The 20,367-nt window shown below is 45.9% G+C and overlaps 1 protein-coding gene across 1 annotated transcript; it reads left to right on the forward strand.

Moving 5' to 3' along the window:
• The first annotated feature begins 5,503 nt into the window (after nt 1-5,503).
• LOC121143336 (profilin-1-like) lies at nt 5,504-6,184 on the forward strand. The gene is given in 2 exon segments (XM_040755181.1): nt 5,504-5,675; nt 5,678-6,184. Coding segments are annotated over 2 exon segments (417 nt in total). The 5' UTR covers nt 5,504-5,518; the 3' UTR covers nt 5,938-6,184.
• The last annotated feature ends 14,183 nt before the right edge of the window (nt 6,185-20,367 follow it).

The following is a 20,367-nucleotide window of genomic DNA, read 5'->3' on the forward strand; positions in this document are numbered from 1 at the left end:
TGAGCACCTGTCTAAGCAGCAACTCTCCCAGCATTCTTGATGCCCCTTAATGCCTGCTTTCCACCACCTGAGGTGTGATTTTGCCACAACTGCCCACCAACATGGAAGATCCACACAGACGAGGGCTTTGCTGGTTGCTTCAGTGCCGTGCCCCCCAAAGAGTCAGTAAGTGCTAGTTTGGTGAGTGAATTAGGCCATTTCATGAAGGTAGGATGTCAGGATCCATGGCAGAACACTCGGGAGAGGATGTTTGGAGATGAAGCAGGCCGAGCAAAGGGATCCTGTCACAAGGCCCCCGCACGCTGTGTCAAGGCTTTGAACTTCATCAGGAGCCAAAGAAAAGCTTTAATCAAGGGAATGACAACCAGATTTGCACTTTGTAAAGTAAACCCTACTGACAATGGAGAAAATACTTTTGATATGTAGGTCCTAGAAGGCAATTATACACATCCATAAAAGACAAAAATTTAAAAATACAATTACACAGGTTGGAGCTATAGCTCACTGGTAAACCACATGCTGAGCAGTTATAAAGCCCCGAGTTCAATCCTCAACACACACACACACACACACACACACACACACACACACACCTACACACATAGACTACACACACACCTACACACATACACTACAAACACACCTACACATACATACATACCTACACACAAAATTGAATTACCATGTAATCTAGCTGTTCTGCTCCTGGATATGTAACTAAAAGCATTATAAACAGGTTGATGTCACTCTGTAGGAGGGAATTCACATTGACACTGTAAACTGGTTAAAAGCCTATGGCTGGGGAGGTCCTAGGTGCTCATGGGAAAGCTGTAACTGTTGTTTTGCTAAATAGACATGATTTGCCTGTCAAATTGCCTTCTAATTAACTATGTTTATGTCCACAGAATAGTGCTGGTGTCAGCTTTGGTGATCAGTGGTGACTAAAGAGACTCAATGCATAGAGAATAGATGGCAATTGAATGCCTAGTCATTGGTGAGATGTCTATAATGCCTCCTCTATGTCTCAGGGAACATGACTGAGAGGGGTCAGAAAGAATGTAAACATCAGAGAGAGCAGGACAGTGGCATGGACAGAACCCTGACCTACTGGAATGGCATGACTGTTGTAGTCCTCAACCCACAGAAGCTGTGACTACCTGAGAACATCTGCACAAGATCGGCCTCTTTACATACACTCTTTCATGGGAGAGGAAGGAGTCCATGAGGCCCCGCCCTCCCTGACGATGTTCATACAGGTAAAGGCTGACGGTGGAGGGAGGGGCATTTTCTTTGGTGGTGTACCCCAGGTGAGGTGACCACACTCCACTCCTGTAAACAGTCTTATGAAACGCACTGGGCCCAAAACAACCACAAACGCACAACAAAAACATAGCTATGAAAGCAGAAAGGAATAAGAAAAGACATGGGGACTGGGGGGAGCTGAGTACACCAGAAACACATTGCTTATATTTGTAATTTTTTTAAATAAAAGTAATTGTAAATGGGGATATGGAGAGATATTCCTATATTCATGCTTAGAGCAGCAGCATCCGCAATGGCCAAAAGGTAGAGACAAGCCATGCGTCTGTTGGCGGATGGGTGTCTAAACCAAAGGTTGCACGTGTAAGTATGAAGTGGGATGTTGTTGAGCCTTAGGAATGAAGGGAACTCTGACAAATGCTATGACGCAAAAGAGCCTTGGGGATCTGATGCTTAGTGAGATAAAACTGCAAAACCACACATCTTACATGATGTCACTGTCCCATAAGATACCTAGAAAATCCAAGTCTGGAGAGACCCCAAGCAGAATGCTGGTGAATAGGGACTAGAGAGAAGTGGGGGGGGGGGAGTGGAGGGCTATTGTAGTGGTTATAGAGTTGGGGCTTTGCAACATGGCTGGTAAGAGTTGCACAGCAGTGTGATTGTTTAACATGTATACCACGTTGTACTTAACATGATTTTATACTGTGTAAATTTTACCACATCTTAAAGAAAAAGGTTCATGAGAAAGCCAAAGCCAGACAGAAGCTACGGAATGGAAGGGGAAATGGGATGGAGACAGATTAAGCCCAGGAGGGAAACCAGAACCAGCAAGATTTTGAGATGCATTCATTGTGGGGAATACAAACTAAAAAGATTTCCCACTCTCTGGCTGTGTATCTGGAGTGGGAAGTATTCCTCAGCATAAAAGGAGGAGGGGGAATGGATTTGAGGAAATGTTGCTAGAGTTTTCTTTCTGGTCCCACCACACTTCAGCCCCAAATAAACCCACAGACACTATGTTAATTATTAAACTGTTGGCCAATGGCTAGAGATTCTTATTGGCTAGCTCTGTCTTAATCATTAACTCATTTCTATAAATCTATGTATTGCTACATGGTCTTATCTTACCAGAGACACCCCGTGCATCCTATCCTCCCGGTCTCCATATGGCGTCCCCTTTGTGGTCTCTCTCTGCCTACCTTTCCCAGAATTCTCCTCGTCTCCTATTCCCACCCATCTTCCTGCCTCTGTTGGCCAAACAGTGTTTTATTCATCAACCAATAAGACAGAAGGGCATTCCCAATCAAGGAAAGAGAGGACAGGGCCTAATTTTGAATTGATTTTAGCAACCTGCAGGCCCTCAGGGTAGAGGAGGGGCCTGCTGAGCCTCTGATGTGGGTTGCAGGAACTCAGGAGGGAGGCCTTGGATAGAGACACAGATGTGTCATCTCTAAGACATAGTCATGGAGATGACTGACGTCCCTCGTATGCAGACACACGCTTGCCATCTTCAGCCCTTCCACAGTGAAGGCAAAATAATTCAAGGTCAAGGTTACCCTCTACTACACAGTGTGTTGGGAGCCATGCTGTCCTACATAAATAAGACAACACCTCAAGAAACCAAACAGAGCTTTCACAAGGAAAAGGATAGGAGGGGGCAGAAAGGAGATGCGGAGAGCATTGAGGAGGAACAGTGAAGAGGGAACTGAAAGAACTAGAAGCCACAGGGACAAAGTGGTTCTGAGAGGGAAGGAGCAGTCACTGGCTTCAAAAGCTATAGCATGGTCAAGAAAACCTCGAGATTCTATCAACCAGCAAGAGACCTTTATAGGAGCAACTTGAAGAGCATGGTTGATCTTAAAACCAAACACAGTGAAACTGCCAAGAAGGAAGTAGACATTAAGCCATGAATAGGAATTTTAAAAGAAAATTGCAATATAAATATGCATATCATATCATCTCCTATAATGCAGATCTTCACTCCTGAAAGGAAAAAAATATCCTAATCAGCCGGGGACATCATTTAATTTTGGTGACGATTAAGTGCCAAGTTACATGGGATACAGCCACCTACTTACCCCTGAATAAACAAACAGCAGAGCCTGCTTAAAAGAAATAACATCTTTGGGCTGGGGCTGTGGTTTAGTGGTACAACACTTGCCTGGCATGCCTGAGGACTTGGGCTCAACCATATAGACAGACAGAAACAGAGAGAGACAGCGGTGGGGAAAGGAGGAAAATCTGGCTGGTATGACAGTTTTCCTGTTTCCTACTTTCCTAAAAATCAATAGCAGTACTCTGGTTTATTCTGAGAAGTCTCCTTGGCTTCTAGGGATTTGGGTGTTTTTCAGGGGAGCTTCATTAAAAAAAGGTGAATTCTTGAGTTTTCTTTTTCCAGAAAGACGATGTCACAGCTAGATCCCTGGGAGCCAGATGAGGCCAGTGGAATGACACTGAGACTCCAGCTACATACAAATAGTGACAGAGCAGAAATTTGCCTAGCGCCTTGGTGCTGTGGTAAAGATGCCACGCCTTCTCTGGAGTAGTGAGCCAAGGGTTCCTTTTGTTGTTTTGTTTCAGTTTTTGTTGACACAGGGTGTCACATAGCCTAGGCTGATCTTGAACTTACTGTGTAGTGAGGATGATCTTAAACCTCAGACTTTCCCATCTCCACCTCCCTAGTACTGGGAGTACAGGCCTGTGTCACACACCAAGATCTGACCTCCTAAGGGCTTCTTTTACATGAGAAAACAAACCTCTGCTAGATTGTAGTTAGATTGCCATTATTTAGTGTATTAGCCGATGTGTCACCTTAAATACCTGACTTTGAATTATGACTCTGTTCAGCTCTGGCCTTTTCAAGAGCAATGACAAAATTGCTGCAGTATCAACAGCAAGGACGAGAGTCAGCTGTTGAAGAAGCAGCTTTACTGGGTGGCTGGTGGCCAAGACTCACTGTCCTGCCGCAGTCATTTCAGACATCAAATATCCTGAACTTACGCCTGGGGGCCAAAAGTTCTTCCCAGAGGCCATCTGGGTTGTGTTCTAGGTGAGAAAGTAACATGATATGGGTGAAATCAGGGGAGGAAATGGTCACAGAGAAAGGACAGCTCCTGACAGAACTGAATTCCAGCACCAAGACCAGTGGAGGGGGCTTATTCACCAGCTTCTGCCGTAAGGATGGTGACGTGAAGGGCCAGCGTTTCAGTAACCGTTCACAGAGCCCTCTAAGCAAATTACCGCACACTCCACTTACAAGGCTTCATTTCATCCTTGTAATACTGCTGAGCACTTAGGTGGCACTGGCCTCACCCCATGAGGGAAATCTGAGGCACAGAGGTTAAGTAAACAAGAGATTTGAAATTGAAGCCAGAGCTAACTAATGATAGCTTTAATAACAAGTCAAGCCATAGCAAGCACTTACAATGGGTCAAGCATTTCACATGTATTGAATTTAACAACTTCCTAAGGTAGGTACAACTCATGTCCCCATTTTATTGAAGAAGAAACTGAAATCACAAAAGGTTCATGAATTTGCTTGCATGAAGATACCTTGAGATACCTAGAACATGAACTCATATTTGCTTCACTCCAGATCTGGGAAATAGTGAAGAGACATTTAAATTCAAAACCCTATACTTCTAGTGCACAGACTTTGGGAGCCCACTCCCTATGGAGGGATCCTCTCTCAGCCTAGATACATGGGGGAGTGCTTAGGCCCTGCCCCAAATGTTGTGATAAACTTTGATGGTCCCCCATGGGAGGCCTCACCCTCCCTGGGGAGTGGATGGGGGTGGAATGAGGGGTTGTGGGGACAGGGGAGGATGGGAGGGAGATTGTTTTAATTTAAATTAAAAACAACAAAAAACCCTATACATTTTTGAGCATATATGTGTTCATGCATATGTACATGCATGTATGAGTATATGTTTGTGAGTGCATATGTGTCTGTGTGTGTGCGCGTGCATGCGTGCGTGCGTGTGTGTGTGTGTGTGTATGTGTGTGTGTGTGTGTGTGTGTGTGTGTGTGTGTGTGTTGGCACTGATAAACAGAAGGACGCCAGAAGAGGAAGATGGGTGTCTTCCTCTATCACTCTCTGTCTTATTCTTTTAAGACAGGGTCTCGGCACAGCTAACAGAGACGCGTTCTGGACAGCAGAGCGTGCCTCGAGCTCTCTGCCTCCCCCCTGCCCACCAGCCCGAGCCCAGCCCGCGGCCCCAGCAGCAGCCCGCAGAGCAGCCCCAGCAGCAGCGCCATGGCCAGGTGGAACGCCTACATCGACAGCCTCATGGCGGACGGGACCTGTCAGGACGCGGCCATCATAGGCTACAAGGACTCGCCCTCCGTCTGGGCCACTATCCCTGGGAAGACCTTCGTTAGCATCACGCCAGCTGAGGTTGGTGTCCTGGTAGGCAAAGGTCAAGTTTTTTCGTGAATGGGCTGACACTCGGGGGCCAGAAATGTTCTGTGATCCGGGACTCACTGCTGCAGGATGGGGAATTTACAATGGATCTTCGTACCAAGAGCACCGGAGGAGCCCCCACCTTCAATGTTACTGTCACCATGACTGCCAAAATGCTAGTCCTGCTGATGGGCAAAGAAGGTGTCCACGGTGGTTTGATCAACAAGAAATGTTATGAAATGGCCTCCCACCTGCGGCGTTCCCAGTACTGACCTCATCTGCCCCCTCCCCACCACCCCCTTCAGCTTTTGCACCCCTTCTTTCCATACACACACACACACCATTATTTTTTTGGGGCCATTACCCCATTTCCCTTATTGCTGCCAAAACCACATGGGCTGGGGGCTGGGGCTGGACAGACAGATACCTCCCTTACCCATACCCTCTCCTGTGTGTGTTTGGGAAAAAAATTGTTTTGGGTTTTTTTTTCTTTTTTCTGAATAAAAAAGATTCTACTAACAAAAAAAAAAAAGACAGGGTCTCTTGCTAAATCAGAGCTTGCTGTTTAGAGTAACTGGCTGGCCAAGGAGCTCCCAGGGAGCTACCTGTCTCTGCAAACCAATGTTGGGTTTCAAGTGTGAATAATCATGTCCATTTTCTTAAATGTATTTGAAGACTTGATCTCAGGTCCTCATGCTTGAACACTGTCTGGATGAGGAGGGTGGAGTCTCAGCTTGAGTCTGCATAGAGAGGGTGGAGTCTCAGCTTGATTCTGGATGAGGAGGGTGGAGTCTCAGCTTGATTCTGGATGAAGAGGGTGGAGTCTCAGCTTGATCCTGGATAGAGAGGGTGGAGTCTCAGCTTGAGTCTGGATGAGGAGGGTGGAGTCTCAGCTTGATTCTGGATGAGGAGGGTGGAGTCTCAGCTTGAGTCTGGATAGAGAGGGTGGAGTCTCAGCTTGAGTCTGGATAGAGAGGGTGGAGTCTCAGCTTGATTCTGGATGAGGAGGGTGGAGTCTCAGCTTGAGTCTGGATAGAGAGGGTGGAGTCTCAGCTTGAGTCTGGATGAGGAGGGTGGAGTCTCAGCTTGAGTCTGGATAGAGAGGGTGGAGTCTCAGCTTGAGTCTGGATAGAGAGGGTGGAGTCTCAGCTTGAGTCTGCATAGAGAGGGTGGAGTCTCAGCTTGAGTCTGCATAGAGAGGGTGGAGTCTCAGCTTGATTCTGGATAGAGAGGGTGGAGTCTCAGCTTGATTCTGGATAGAGAGGGTGGAGTCTCAGCTTGAGTCTGGATAGAGAGGGTGGAGTCTCAGCTTGAGTCTGGATAGAGAGGGTGGAGTCTCAGCTTGAGTCTGCATAGAGAGGGTGGAGTCTCAGCTTGATTCTGGATAGAGAGGGTGGAGTCTCAGCTTGATTCTGGATAGAGAGGGTGGAGTCTCAGCTTGATTCTGGATGAGGAGGGTGGAGTCTCAGCTTGATTCTGGATGAGGAGGGTGGAGTCTCAGCTTGATTCTGGATAGAGAGGGTGGAGTCTCAGCTTGAGTCTGGATAGAGAGGGTGGAGTCTCAGCTTGAGTCTGGATAGAGAGGGTGGAGTCTCAGCTTGATTCTGGATGAAGAGGGTGGAGTCTCAGCTTGATTCTGGATAGAGAGGGTGGAGTCTCAGCTTGATTCTGGATGAGGAGGGTGGAGTCTCAGCTTGAGTCTGGATAGAGAGGGTGGAGTCTCAGCTTGATTCTGGATGAGGAGGGTGGAGTCTCAGCTTGAGTCTGGATAGAGAGGGTGGAGTCTCAGCTTGAGTCTGGATAGAGAGGGTGGAGTCTCAGCTTGAGTCTGCATAGAGAGGGTGGAGTCTCAGCTTGAGTCTGCATAGAGAGGGTGGAGTCTCAGCTTGATTCTGGATAGAGAGGGTGGAGTCTCAGCTTGATTCTGGATAGAGAGGGTGGAGTCTCAGCTTGAGTCTGGATAGAGAGGGTGGAGTCTCAGCTTGAGTCTGGATAGAGAGGGTGGAGTCTCAGCTTGATTCTGGATAGAGAGGGTGGAGTCTCAGCTTGATTCTGGATGAGGAGGGTGGAGTCTCAGCTTGAGTCTGGATAGAGAGGGTGGAGTCTCAGCTTGATTCTGGATGAGGAGGGTGGAGTCTCAGCTTGAGTCTGGATAGAGAGGGTGGAGTCTCAGCTTGAGTCTGGATAGAGAGGGTGGAGTCTCAGCTTGAGTCTGCATAGAGAGGGTGGAGTCTCAGCTTGAGTCTGCATAGAGAGGGTGGAGTCTCAGCTTGATTCTGGATAGAGAGGGTGGAGTCTCAGCTTGATTCTGGATAGAGAGGGTGGAGTCTCAGCTTGAGTCTGGATAGAGAGGGTGGAGTCTCAGCTTGAGTCTGGATAGAGAGGGTGGAGTCTCAGCTTGAGTCTGCATAGAGAGGGTGGAGTCTCAGCTTGATTCTGGATAGAGAGGGTGGAGTCTCAGCTTGATTCTGGATAGAGAGGGTGGAGTCTCAGCTTGATTCTGGATGAGGAGGGTGGAGTCTCAGCTTGATTCTGGATGAGGAGGGTGGAGTCTCAGCTTGATTCTGGATAGAGAGGGTGGAGTCTCAGCTTGAGTCTGGATAGAGAGGGTGGAGTCTCAGCTTGAGTCTGGATAGAGAGGGTGGAGTCTCAGCTTGATTCTGGATGAAGAGGGTGGAGTCTCAGCTTGATTCTGGATAGAGAGGGTGGAGTCTCAGCTTGATTCTGGATGGAGAGGGTGGAGTCTCAGCTTGATTCTGGATGAGGAGGGTGGAGTCTCAGCTAGATCCTGGATAGAGAGGGTGGAGTCTCAGCTTGAGTCTGGATGAAGAGGGTGGAGTCTCAGCTTGATTCTGGATGAGGAGGGTGGAGTCTCAGCTTGATTCTGGATGAAGAGGGTGGAGTCTCTCTCAGCCTCTGCATAATGCAGACCTGGGACTTCAAAGCTTTTAAGATGAAATGTCCTCCCTCCTCCCTTCCCAGCTTTGAAACAAAGGTTCATTTTTCACCCCCAAGGAACTCAATCTTTTCAGCAGATAGCCTGGGAATGGGGAGTGTGCTTTAAGCACCAGGAGCGGGGGCTGGCGGTGCCTGCATGGAAAGTGGAGCCATGGATCATACTGACATCTGAACAACACCTTGGAAGGAAGAGAAAGGCCTGTATTTCCTCCTTCAGCTGCTTCTCTCTGGCTCCACAGCATGTTCACTTTCCTCTCACAGCAAAGTCACTGAGGGGGATGAAGGACACTCAAGAAATCCCAGACTGAGGCTGGACCGGCATCCTGGTGCATTAGGACAGGCCCCTGGGAGAAACCCTTGGTCTCTCCTCCTCCAGGAGTCTCTTGCTGATCTCTCAAGCTGAAGGCTCTAGGAAGGCCGTGACTCTGAGGCTTCTGCAGGACCCGCCTCTGGCTCCCCAGGGGTCGGAGTCTTTGCTCCACCTTACTAACCAGCCTCAATAGATGGGCTGTCACTGTGTATCTAGGTCAGTGCTCACTTTTGCTTGGATTCATGCTCTCTGGCAACTCTTAAAATAAAATTAAAACCACAATGAGAAACCATTTTCTACTTTGCAAACACTAAAAAGTGTTTTCTAGTAGTAATCACTTAAAATTCATGGGATGATCTCCTCATATTCAGCAGGCAGAAATAAGGAGTGACACACAACTTGTCAAGAGTGTTAAAAATATTCATATTACCTGATCCACTGAATTTTACCTGAAATTTTGGCCTAAGAAAGGAGTTGAAAGATAAACCATGATTGATGGGAAAGAGTAGCACAGCAATCTACTGAAATCTGCCCTTGAAATACATCCTGAAGCAGCGCCACCTGCCCTGGCCAGCAGGGCACAACGAAGGTCGAGCCCACGGGAACCTGGAATGACAAGAGACATGAGGAGTGGACAGCAAGGCAACATGGCAGATCAAGCTGTGAGATTTTATCTTTCTCAGGTCCATTATATAGTGGTTTAGGGTGGGGGGAAGGGGGGGACTAGGTATGGCGGAGTAATCAAAGGAGGGGGTTGTTGCCTAGTAACCAGGCCATTGAAGGTGAGCAGCTAACAGTGTTGGCCAGGAGAAAGGGGGTAAGTGATCTAATTGTGGAAGGTTTCCTTTTTGCCTTCGGCTATTCCTGCCAGCCCAAGTTCTATTCACTAGGAAGCTGGGGAGGGGATGGACTATTCTTTAAGAAGGCCTGCCATGTTTACAAGAGGTTCTAAATAACAATGACAGCTCCCGACACCACCTACACTCACCTTGGTACAAATTCTCTCCCCACCATGATTAACTGGTGTCTTCTCCCCATCACAGTCTCCTGGCCACCATGGAAGGAGGAAGTCTGGAGTTCTGACCTGACTGGACCCAAGCCGGCTCTTCTTACACCCTCTGTCTATCATCATTTTCTAGGTCAGAAGCGCATGGTAATTTTTCAAGTCGGGTGTCTCAAAGGCACAGAAATGATGCAGGTGTTCATTAGAGCACAGGTGAGGACATCAAATGGCTTCTACTACAGGACTGGCTACATAAATTGTGGAGCCCGACAAGGGGATTGCAGCAGCAAACACACTGCAGAATACCCTGCTAAGATGATGCCCTCCCTTGACCCACCATGTTCTCTCTCCAAAAAGGACTAAGCTTGACATTCTGCTCTCATTTTTTCTAGAATTTAGTAAAATTGATCTTCTCAAAGGACTAAGGACTTTTGAGTTGCCTTGTCTGCTGGCTTAGACCTTGTCTGCAGCATTTGACACGGCTTCCATGCTGCTGATGCTACTGACACTCTTCTCCTCCCTGGTCTTCTACCTACCCCATCCACTGTTTCTCAGTCTTCTTGAACCCTGGTTCCCTGCCATCCTCCCCACTTACAGATATTTCAGTGCCCCAGAACTCAGTCCTCTGGCCTTTGGTCCTTTCTTTTTTCACTCCCTAGTGATGTTACCTCGCCCAGAACTTTAGACATATCAGTGTAAGGATGGCTTTCAAGGTTTCATCTCCAGTGTGGTTTTCCCTGACTGCCACATCAAACTGCTTACTCTTCTGCATTTGGCTGTCCAATAGACATCTCAAGACTGTCTGAGTCTGTTAATTTCTCCTGTGTCCCAATATTTATCCTAAAACTTACTCTTTCTCTATTTTTCCAGTCTAATCAAACAGTGCAATGGTTCACTTTGTTGCTCAAATTCCTATCTGAATAGCAGCTACCCCTGCAAGGTAGGATGTCAGACTTCTGGCTCTCTTGCAACACTGACTAAGCAACCTTGATCAGAGGCAGCCTCAAGCATATCACAGAAGGGAGAGCATTTGGGAAGAGTGGGCACAGACTATGAATTTAAAGCAATGGTGCTGTAAGACCCCGAATTTATAGAAATAAAATATAAGCTTAAACAGGGAGGGCACCCCACTAGAGAACTTGGGAAGTGAACAAAGGACCCCATCCCAGGAACCGGCCATACCACAGAATGGAATGTATGGTTTAGCAACCTTAATTGCAGAAGGGCTGTAAATCCACAAAAAGCCAATTATGGGCTGCCATCTGTGAAGAACTGACCAGAGCAAACAAGACTAGTGGGAAACAAGGAGATAACACTATTTACTTAGTGAGAGATAATTAACTCATGCCAAGGTTTGAGGAATTTACAATATGAAGGACATCTACTTCCCCGGGACAGGAGTCACATGCCCCCTTCCCCCTGTCACGAGATAAGGACCCCTCCCAAAAGCTTGTGGTTTTTGTCTTTAAAAGCTGATTGTAACTGAACCTCGGGGCCAATCGGTCTAAAAGCTGACCGAGAGGCCCATCTGCAGATGCCTAATTAAAGCCTCTTGCGTGTTGCATCAATTGGCACATGGACTCTTGATTCTTGGGGTGACGAATCTGGCTTGGGGACCCCTCCTCAATTCGGGGTACCCCAACAGTGCAATATACAAAGACCTCGTTAAGAAACAAGACAAGATAGAGTACAGGAGAGAAAACAGGGCACTGTGCAGTGTTTGTAGCTCAATGGCTGGAAGGCAATGTAGCCAAGAGCAACTGCAGTTTGACCAAATAGAGGCGCGCATGCATAGGCTACAGTGACAGATGTAGTAGCTGACATCATCACACGTTCTCCGCCAGACCACACAGTGCCATCTAGGACGAAGGCCAGCTGAGAATGACACCAGGCACAGCTGAAAGGTCCCTCTCTTTTGGAATACTCCTGAAGTAACAGAGTATTTCTAGGGCTTTGGAAGAGGGGAGAAGACCTGAATCCCTGATCCTCTTCTAGCCCAGGCAAGGTAAGTATCTGCCAGGGCTCACGGGCATGGGACTGCAGCCTGATGCCTTCTGCACAGCTATGGCCATGGCTGGAAGCAGCTGGTGTGACCATATAAGGCAGAAAGCACTAAGTCTTGGAATTCTTTGCCAGGGCGATGTGCTACTGACTGACGTTGCTTTGGAGCCCAGAGATTTTGGGTTTTGACTTAATTAGAAATTCCTTTTCTATGATGAAACACCACAAACACAACCTGGGAAGGGAAAAGTTTGCACCAGCTTACACTTCCGCATGAAAGTCCATCATCCAAGGAAATTGAGACAGAAACTCGAAGCAGGAACTTGAAGGCAGGAACTGAACAGAGCCATGGAGCACTGTGCTTACCTTGCTCGCCCTGGCTTGCTAAGCCTGCTTCACTATCCGACCCAGGGCCATCAGTCAAGGGATGTCACCGCCCACAGTGAGCTGGCCCCTCCCACATCAAATCACTCACAATGAAAATTCCCCACACATTTGCCCATAGGCCAATCTGACAGACCACCTTCTCAGCTGAGGAGGCTTTCTTGTCTCAAAGGACTCCAGCTTGGCAATTTGGCAAAAACTAACAAAGATGGTTTCTATCTGCTTCAAGCTTTCTGTGGGCAAGACTCAAGACTGAAATCCACATTAGTGAGAGGTTTCCACAGATCAGGGACCCACAAGCGTCAGGTGGGAGGTCAAAGGAATGCCCGCTAAAGAACCAGCTCATAAAACCGAGGAGGCGTGACAAGTCCTCAGTCTGCTGGGGCTGGGCCAGAGGACTCTTAGTGACCATCCAACACAAAGGTCATTGGCTAGCAGAATCCTTCCTTGTTCTGGGAACTCAATCTTTGCTGGACTTATCATCATATAAATTTCCTACAAAAATAGATCTGAGCACAAGAAAAAGGACAAGATACTTTAAATAACGAGCACAAAGCATATGCTTGTTGGAGGAGAGAAAGAGAGTAGAGAAGGGTCAGGAAACAAGAGGGCCGGGACAGAACAGGTCCTCCTCCTAGAAGCTTCCTTTGTGGGTTGTTTTTTAATGTTGGTTTTTATTTTGTTTTTATACATGCACATGTATGTCTGAGTGCATGTATGTGCATCATGTGCATTCAGGGTCCCTCAGAGGTCAAATGAGGGCACGTGATCCCCCACACTGCAATTCCAGGCAATTGTGAGCATCCCTGTGGGGGCTGGGAACTGAACCCTGCTCTTCTGCAAGGGCGGTGCGAGCTCTTGCCCTCTGAGTCATCTCTCCAGCCCCTTCCTCTGCCCAAGTCATCAGCTGAGCTCGAGTCCTTTGTCCCGGATTCTTCATGCTTGTTGTCATCTATTATTTGACCCTAACTGTCTGTCTGTCTGCCCTCTGAGGCTGAATCTGATTAGCCTTATAATAAACGTTTATAGGAAAAGTCTAAGACTTTCCTTGTGGTGGGTGAGAAGATCGCCTCTCTGTTTGTTTCTCAAAGTTATCCTGTCACTCTTTGCTTATAAAATCATAAATTCTAGAGCAGAACAGCATCTTGGGGTTCAGCAACTTCAACTATCTGTGTACTGGGAAATTGAGGCCCAAAGATATTGAGAAGAAATGAGCCTTGTCCCCAGCTCATCTATTTCCTCCAGTTTCTCTACAGCATCCTGGGAAGAAAGCACATGAGCATCACAGGCAGGGGATGGAATCCCCTTCCACAGACAGAGAGGGACGTCTCTTTCCACACACTGTGCACACTGTGGGAACTCATGGCTCAGTTTACTTGGTGTTAAACAAAATGGCTCATGTGGCTGAGTTGACCCTAGTAAGGGGTAATCAAAGAAGAGGCTGGAGTCTCCTAGACAGTCATCAGGAGCTGTCCCTGAAGGGCTCAGACAAGGGTGTTAAGACTTGCCACAGAGCCAATGTGGACAATGGTTCTGATTGCTGGATAAATCACAGCAGGAAATTGAAATGAGTGGTGTGCAGGGCACAGGCAGGGTACATTAAGGGGAAGCAAACAGTCCTGTCTACCTTAGAGAAATCACTGCATCGGAGCAGAGAGCACCGTGCACGATATCCAGGGAAATAAGGAGGGGCAGAGAAGAAGAGGTAAGTGTATATGAGACACATAAATCAGAATGATAGAGCGGTGTTAGAGGAGGCACAGAATTAAAAGAAAGGAAGGTGGCAATCGCTGAAGACAAAACTGGAGACACAAGACTGCAAGAACGAAAGCAAATTCAGAAATATGTTTACCCTCCACAGGCCCTTGACGCGGTGGTTTATTCATAGCGTCTTTTTCATACCAGGTTAGACTGACATGACCACAAAGCACAGAGCTCCTGTCTCTTCTCCTTGCCAGCTAACACCCAGAGAATGCAAATGTGTTAGTAAAAACTGACCAAGGAGCAACATTCGGTGTAGTCATATCTGCCAATCAATCATTTATAACTATTCATTCATTCAATATGCACCAGGGATTGCGCAAGACAGAGCATTGGACAGAATTCCTGATGTGCTAACACTCTAACCAGGGGAAAATGTGACACAGTACACAGCCACAGAAAAGGAATTTGGGGTGTCAGACACACTACAACTTGAGTGTCCCACTAGACTAAGCTGCATTTAATAGAAAACCTAAATAAAAGAGACTCAAACAAATAGAGGATGGTTTATCTCACGTAATAAATCCAAGCAAATACTTGTACATTTTTTCATACCGGGAAATATGAACGTAGATAGTCTATGAAAGATGCAACTCCTCAAAATGACACAAGGACACAGCATGGATCTGTAGCTCTAGACAGGCAGAGTGGCAGTGTTCCAGGCAAGGATATCCACCCTGGGTTGCTTGAGTTGGTATTGCTTAAAAGCTCTTATCAAATAGTATTCTTAAATCTTGACCCTGCTATCATTAGCCGTCTGACATTGAGAAAGGCGTTCAGTATCTCTCCATTTCGTCCATTTCTTATCAGTGAAGTGGATGGGATAGCAGCCTCTCTCTACTGAGTGGCTTGTGAGAATTAATTTACGTGGACTGCCAGAAAGGTGCCGGGGGCATGGAAGAGTCATGCTGTTAGCGTCCTGCCAGCCTTAAGGGGTTGGATTTTGCTCCTCATTCTCAGCCTTTCATGGCTTGTGTCAAGGAGGGTACCCAGCTTCAGGCACCATAAAATGCTCAAGACCAGAGTGAGACCAAGTAAAGAGCATGCATGCTGAAGACTGTCTCTAGCTTGGTACTAAGAGGCAGCTGTGGAAACTCCAAGACACTGGGCCTAGTGGAAGGTTTGTAGATCATTGAGGATACCTTAAGGATTATGGGGTCCTACCCCTTTCTCTTCTGCTTTCTGACCAACAAGTAAGCAGTTTGGCTCTACCATGGGCTCCCAGAGGCCAGAAAGCAAAAGGACCCATTGAGGATAAACTTCAACCTTGAAGACAGTGAGCTAAGATGAGCGTTTCCAGTTTGTACCCATCTCAGGTGTTTGTTACGTGAGGGAGCATTTGTATCCATCTCAGGTGTTTGTTACTTGAGGGAGCATTAACTACTTCGGTAGCTGAATACAATGATGCCATGTTGCCATCCCTAAGGACAGCTCAACTTCTCAGAGGCACCAGCGTTAGCAGTAACCTCACTGACCACAAGTGAGGTTACAATGATTCCCATTTTCCTGAGGAATCTCCATACTGATTTCCAAAGTATGTATGAGTCGGCACTCCCACCAGCAGTGGAAGGATGTTCCCTTTTCTTCACGTCCTCTCCAGCATAAACTGTCCTTGGTGTTTTTGATTTTAGCCATTCTGACAGGAGTGAGATGGTATCTCAGAGTTGTTTTGATTTGCATTTCCCTGATGGCTAGAGATGTTGAGCACTTTCTTAAGTGTCTCTCAGCCATTTTAGACTCCTCTATTGAAAATTCTCTATTTAGTTCTGTAGACTATTTTTTAATTGGATCCTTTGGTGTTTTGGAGATTTGCCTCTTGAGTTCTTTGTATATTTTGGAGATGAGCCCTCTGTCAGATGTGGGGTTAGTGAATGTCTTTTCCCATTCTGTCAGCTGCCTTTTTGTCTTGTTGACTGTGTCCTTTGCCTTACAGAAGCTTCTCAGTTTCAGGAGGTCCCATTTGTTAATTGTTGATCTCACTGTCTGGCGTCTACTTCTCCTGGGTGAGTTTGCTTCTTTGTGTTCTAGAGCTTTCAGTTGTGCTCTTAATTCTCTAGTGTGACTATTCTCCAGTTTCTTCATGTGGGCACTTAGAGCTATGAACTTTCCTCTTAGCACTGCTTTCAGAGTGTCCCATAAGTTTGGGTATGTTGTGTCTTCATTCTCATTGAATTCTAGGAAGTCTTTAATTTCTTTTTTATTTTTCCTTTGAACCAGGAATGGTGCAATTGGCCATTATTCAATTTCCATGAGTTTCTAGGGTTTCTGCAATTTGTGTTCTTGAATTCTAACTTTAACGCATGGTGATATGATAAGATGCATAGAGTTATTGCAAGTTTTTTGTACCTGTTGAGGTTTGATATGATGCCAAGTATGTGGCACTGAGAAGAAGGTATATTCTTTTGTGTTTGGATGGAATGTTTTATAGATGTCTGTTAAACCCAATTTGGTCATAACTTCTATTAGTTCTTTGCATCTGTTTTTTTCTGTCTGGTAGTCCTGTCTAGTGGTGAGAGTGGGGTGTTAAAGTCTCCCACTATAAGTGTGTGAGGTTTTATATGTGATTTGAGTTTTAGTAATGTTTCTTTTACGAGCATGGGTACCTTTGTATTTGGGGCATAGATGTTCAAAACTGATACTTCATCTTGGTGGATTTCTCCTGTGATGAGTATGAAATGACCTCCTTCATCTCATTTGATTGATTTTAGTTTAAAGTCTAATTTGTTAGATATTAGGATTGCTACCCCAGCTTGTTTCTTGGGTCCATTCAATTTGAAAATCTTTTCCCAAACCTTAATTCTGAGGTAATGTCTGTCTTTGAGGCTGAGGTATGTTTCTTGTATGCAGCAGAAGGATGGATTCTGTTTTTGAATCCATTCTGTTAGCCTCTGTCTTTTTATGGGTGAGTTAAGACCATTAATACTGAGGGATATTAATGGTCATTGATTGCTCATTCTTGTTTGTTTTGGAATGGTTGGTTGTGGTGGAATTGTTTGTGGATTTCCACCACTTTTCCTTTTGCCTGTTGGTAAAGTGGGATTATCTATTGCCTATGTTTTTCTGGTTGTAGTTAACTTCCTTGGGTTGCAGTTTTCCTTACAGAACTTCTGTAGGGCTGGGTTAGTGGATATGTATTGTTTAAATCCGGTTTTGTCATGGAATATCTTGTTTTCTCCATCTATAGTGATTGAAAGCTTTGCTGGGTATAGCAGTCTTGGCTGGCATCCATGGTCTCTTAATGTTGATAGAATATCTATCCAGGACCTTCTGGCTTTCAGAATTTCCATAGAGAAGTCACATGTAATTCTGATAGCTCTGCCTTTATATGTTATTTGGCCTTTTTCCTTAGCTGCTCTTAATATTCTTTCTTTATTCTGTATGTTTATGGTCTTGATTATTATGTGGCAAGGGGATTTTGTTGTTGTTGTTTTTGTTTTTGTGGTCCACTCTATTTGGTGTTCTGTAAGCTTCTTGTACCTTCGTTGGCATGTTTTTCTTTAGGTTGGGAAAGTTTTCTTCTATGATTTTGTTGAATATGTTTTCTGCCCCATTGAGGTGGGTTTCTTCATCTTCTTCTATACCTATTATTGTTAGGTTAGGTCTTTTCATTGTGTCCCATATTTCCTGAATATTTTGTGTTAGGGATTTGTTGGACTTAAAATTTTCTTTGGTAGATGAATCTATTTCCCCTAGTGCATCTTCAACACCTGAGAGTCACTCTTCCATCTCTTGTATTCTGTTGGTAATGCTTGCATCTGTAGTACCTGACCATTTGCCCAGCTTTTCTATTTCTAGCATTCCTTCAGACTGTGTTTGTTATTTGTCTGTATTTCAGCTTTAAACCCTTGCACTGTTTGAATTGTTTCTTGTAAATTTTGCTTTGTCTTTTCTTCATATCTTGCATTTTTTGCATTTTTGGTTTGTTTTCGCTTCCACTTCTTGCATTTTTTGTTTTTTTTTCTTCTATCTCTTTAAGGAATTTTCTCATATCCTCTTTGAGGGCCTCTATCATTTTTATGAAGTTTTTTTAAGGTCATTCCCTTCTGCTTCATCTGCATTGGAATGTTCGAGTCTTGCTGGTGTAGAGTCTCAGACTCTGTTGGTGTCATATTTGTTTTTCTGTTGCAGAGTGTGTTTTTGTGTTGTCTTCTTCCTATCCCTTCTTCTAGTGGGTTCAGAAAGAGCTCATTACTGGTCTGGTGGTTAGGGGACCAGGGTTCCCTTTCAGTGGGTGCAAGCAAGTCCAGTACTCTGGTAGTTCTCCTCTTCCTGGTCCTAGTCCTGGTCCCATGGGTGGGTGGAGATGTTAACTGGGAAGCTGGGGTGCGTTGGCTCCCACCAGGGTGGAAGCTTCAGTGGCACCTCCCAGGGACAGGAACGCGGCCCAGAAACAGACCCTGGTTTACCTGGTGCCGTGGTTGGAGAAGACTCTGGGGTGTGTTTGCTCCCACCGGGCGGGGAGACTCAGTGGCAGGCCCCAGGCAGTGCAACGTGGCCCCGAAACAGGCCCCAGTTTTTCAACCTGCTTTCTTACAGAACCCAGGAGTCCTGCCCAGGGGTGGCACCACCCCAGTGGGGTGGGCCATCTTACATTGAGCATCAGTGATGACAGTGTCCCACAAACACGTCCATAGGCCAATTTAACCTAGGCAATTCCTCAGCTGACGTTCCCTCTTCCTGGATGACTTGGGTTGGTGGTAAGATGCCAAACAGCAGCCATCAGATCTGGTGGCTGCAGACATTCCTCAGCTTGTGGTCACCGCCATTCCTGCCTCTTCACCTTCTCAGTGTCTTCTCTCTGTCTGCCACCTCTCATCCTGTCTTTAATAAGGACATCGGTTACTGGGTGTCTTTAATAAGGACATCGGTTACTGGGTTTGGGAGCCATCAGTTAATCTAGCATCATCTCATTTTGAAATTCTTATCTATGTCTGCAAAGAAGCTTTTTGAAAAATAAGTTCACATTTATAGCTTCTAGGGATTAGAATGCAGGCATATCTTTTTAGGCCACCATTCAATCAGTCCTATCTCACTGCCTGTTCTCCTTACTTAGGGAGGGAGACCTTTTATATAATAAGCCAGTCTACGGCACTCCTATGCACCTTAAAAAGTTGCAGTGGGCTTCCTTTGTGTATTAGTCAGAGTTCTCTAGAGTCAAAGAACTTTGGAATGAATCTATCTATCTATCTATCTATCTATCTATCTTGGAATGACTTACAGGCTGCAGTCCAGCTAACCCAGCAATGGCTAGCTGTGAATTGAAAGCCCAGGAATCTAGAAGTTGCTCAGGCCCACTAGACTGGATGTCTCACCTGATCTTGTGTGTCTGCTGGAACCCTGAAAGAAGAGACTCCAATGCCAGTGAAGGAAGGGACATCCTGGCAAGGCGTGGGCAAGCAGGCAAAGAGCAAAAGCTTCCGTCTTCCATGTCCTTATGCAGACGTCCAGCAGAAGGCGTGGCCAGGATTAAAGGCTTTCCACACCTCAAGATCCAGATCAAAGATGTGTGCCTTCCTACCTCACAGGTCAAACTATAACCAAGCAGAAGACTCTCACAGGTGCCCTCCCTTTCTGGATTGTAGTTCATCCCAGATACGCTCAAAGCGACACCGAGAAAAGCTATCACACTTTATGTGTGATGATCACTTGGCCTAAATCGTGACATTTCCCAGGTTCCCTACCTCTGTCTAGATTATGCATTTGTTTACTGCTTTATTTCCATAAACCGGGATTATAAAATTTCATCTTTTTCACTGTGCTATTTCTCGTTGCCTAGCCATGGCAGAAGCATGAAAAATCCTCATTTGTAATAGAAGGCACTTTCAAATCTGCAGCTCAACTCTAAGATGGATTTGTTGTTGTAGCTGTTTTTTGGAGGCTGAAGCCCAATGCTGAAATCAAACAGCATTAGACAGCCAAATTTTTAAGCTCAAGGAAATTTCCAGAAGCTACTAGACATTGGGTTCATTGATGCAGGGATTTCTGAAAGGGCCCAGAGCTGGTACACATCCCATCTAGAACTCACCATTCCTTACATCAGATACACAACCATTAGAAGGGGGGAGAAAAATAGGATTGTAACTAAGTTCTGTGTTTGTGGCAGAACATCTTCTCTTGTATGTCAGGAAACCTTTCTGTAACATTAAGTGACATGAACTGAACAGTGTTCCCCAAAGCCCTATGTTTAAGCCTGAACTTCTAATGCAGTGGTATTGGAGACGGGGCCTTTAGAAGATATGCTTAAAAGATATGATGAAGGTATTGATGGGATTCGTATCCTTCCAA

The sequence above is a fragment of the Mesocricetus auratus genome, unplaced genomic scaffold, assembly GCF_017639785.1.
Source record: "Mesocricetus auratus isolate SY011 unplaced genomic scaffold, BCM_Maur_2.0 Super-Scaffold_100011, whole genome shotgun sequence".
NCBI lineage: Eukaryota > Metazoa > Chordata > Mammalia > Rodentia > Cricetidae > Mesocricetus > Mesocricetus auratus.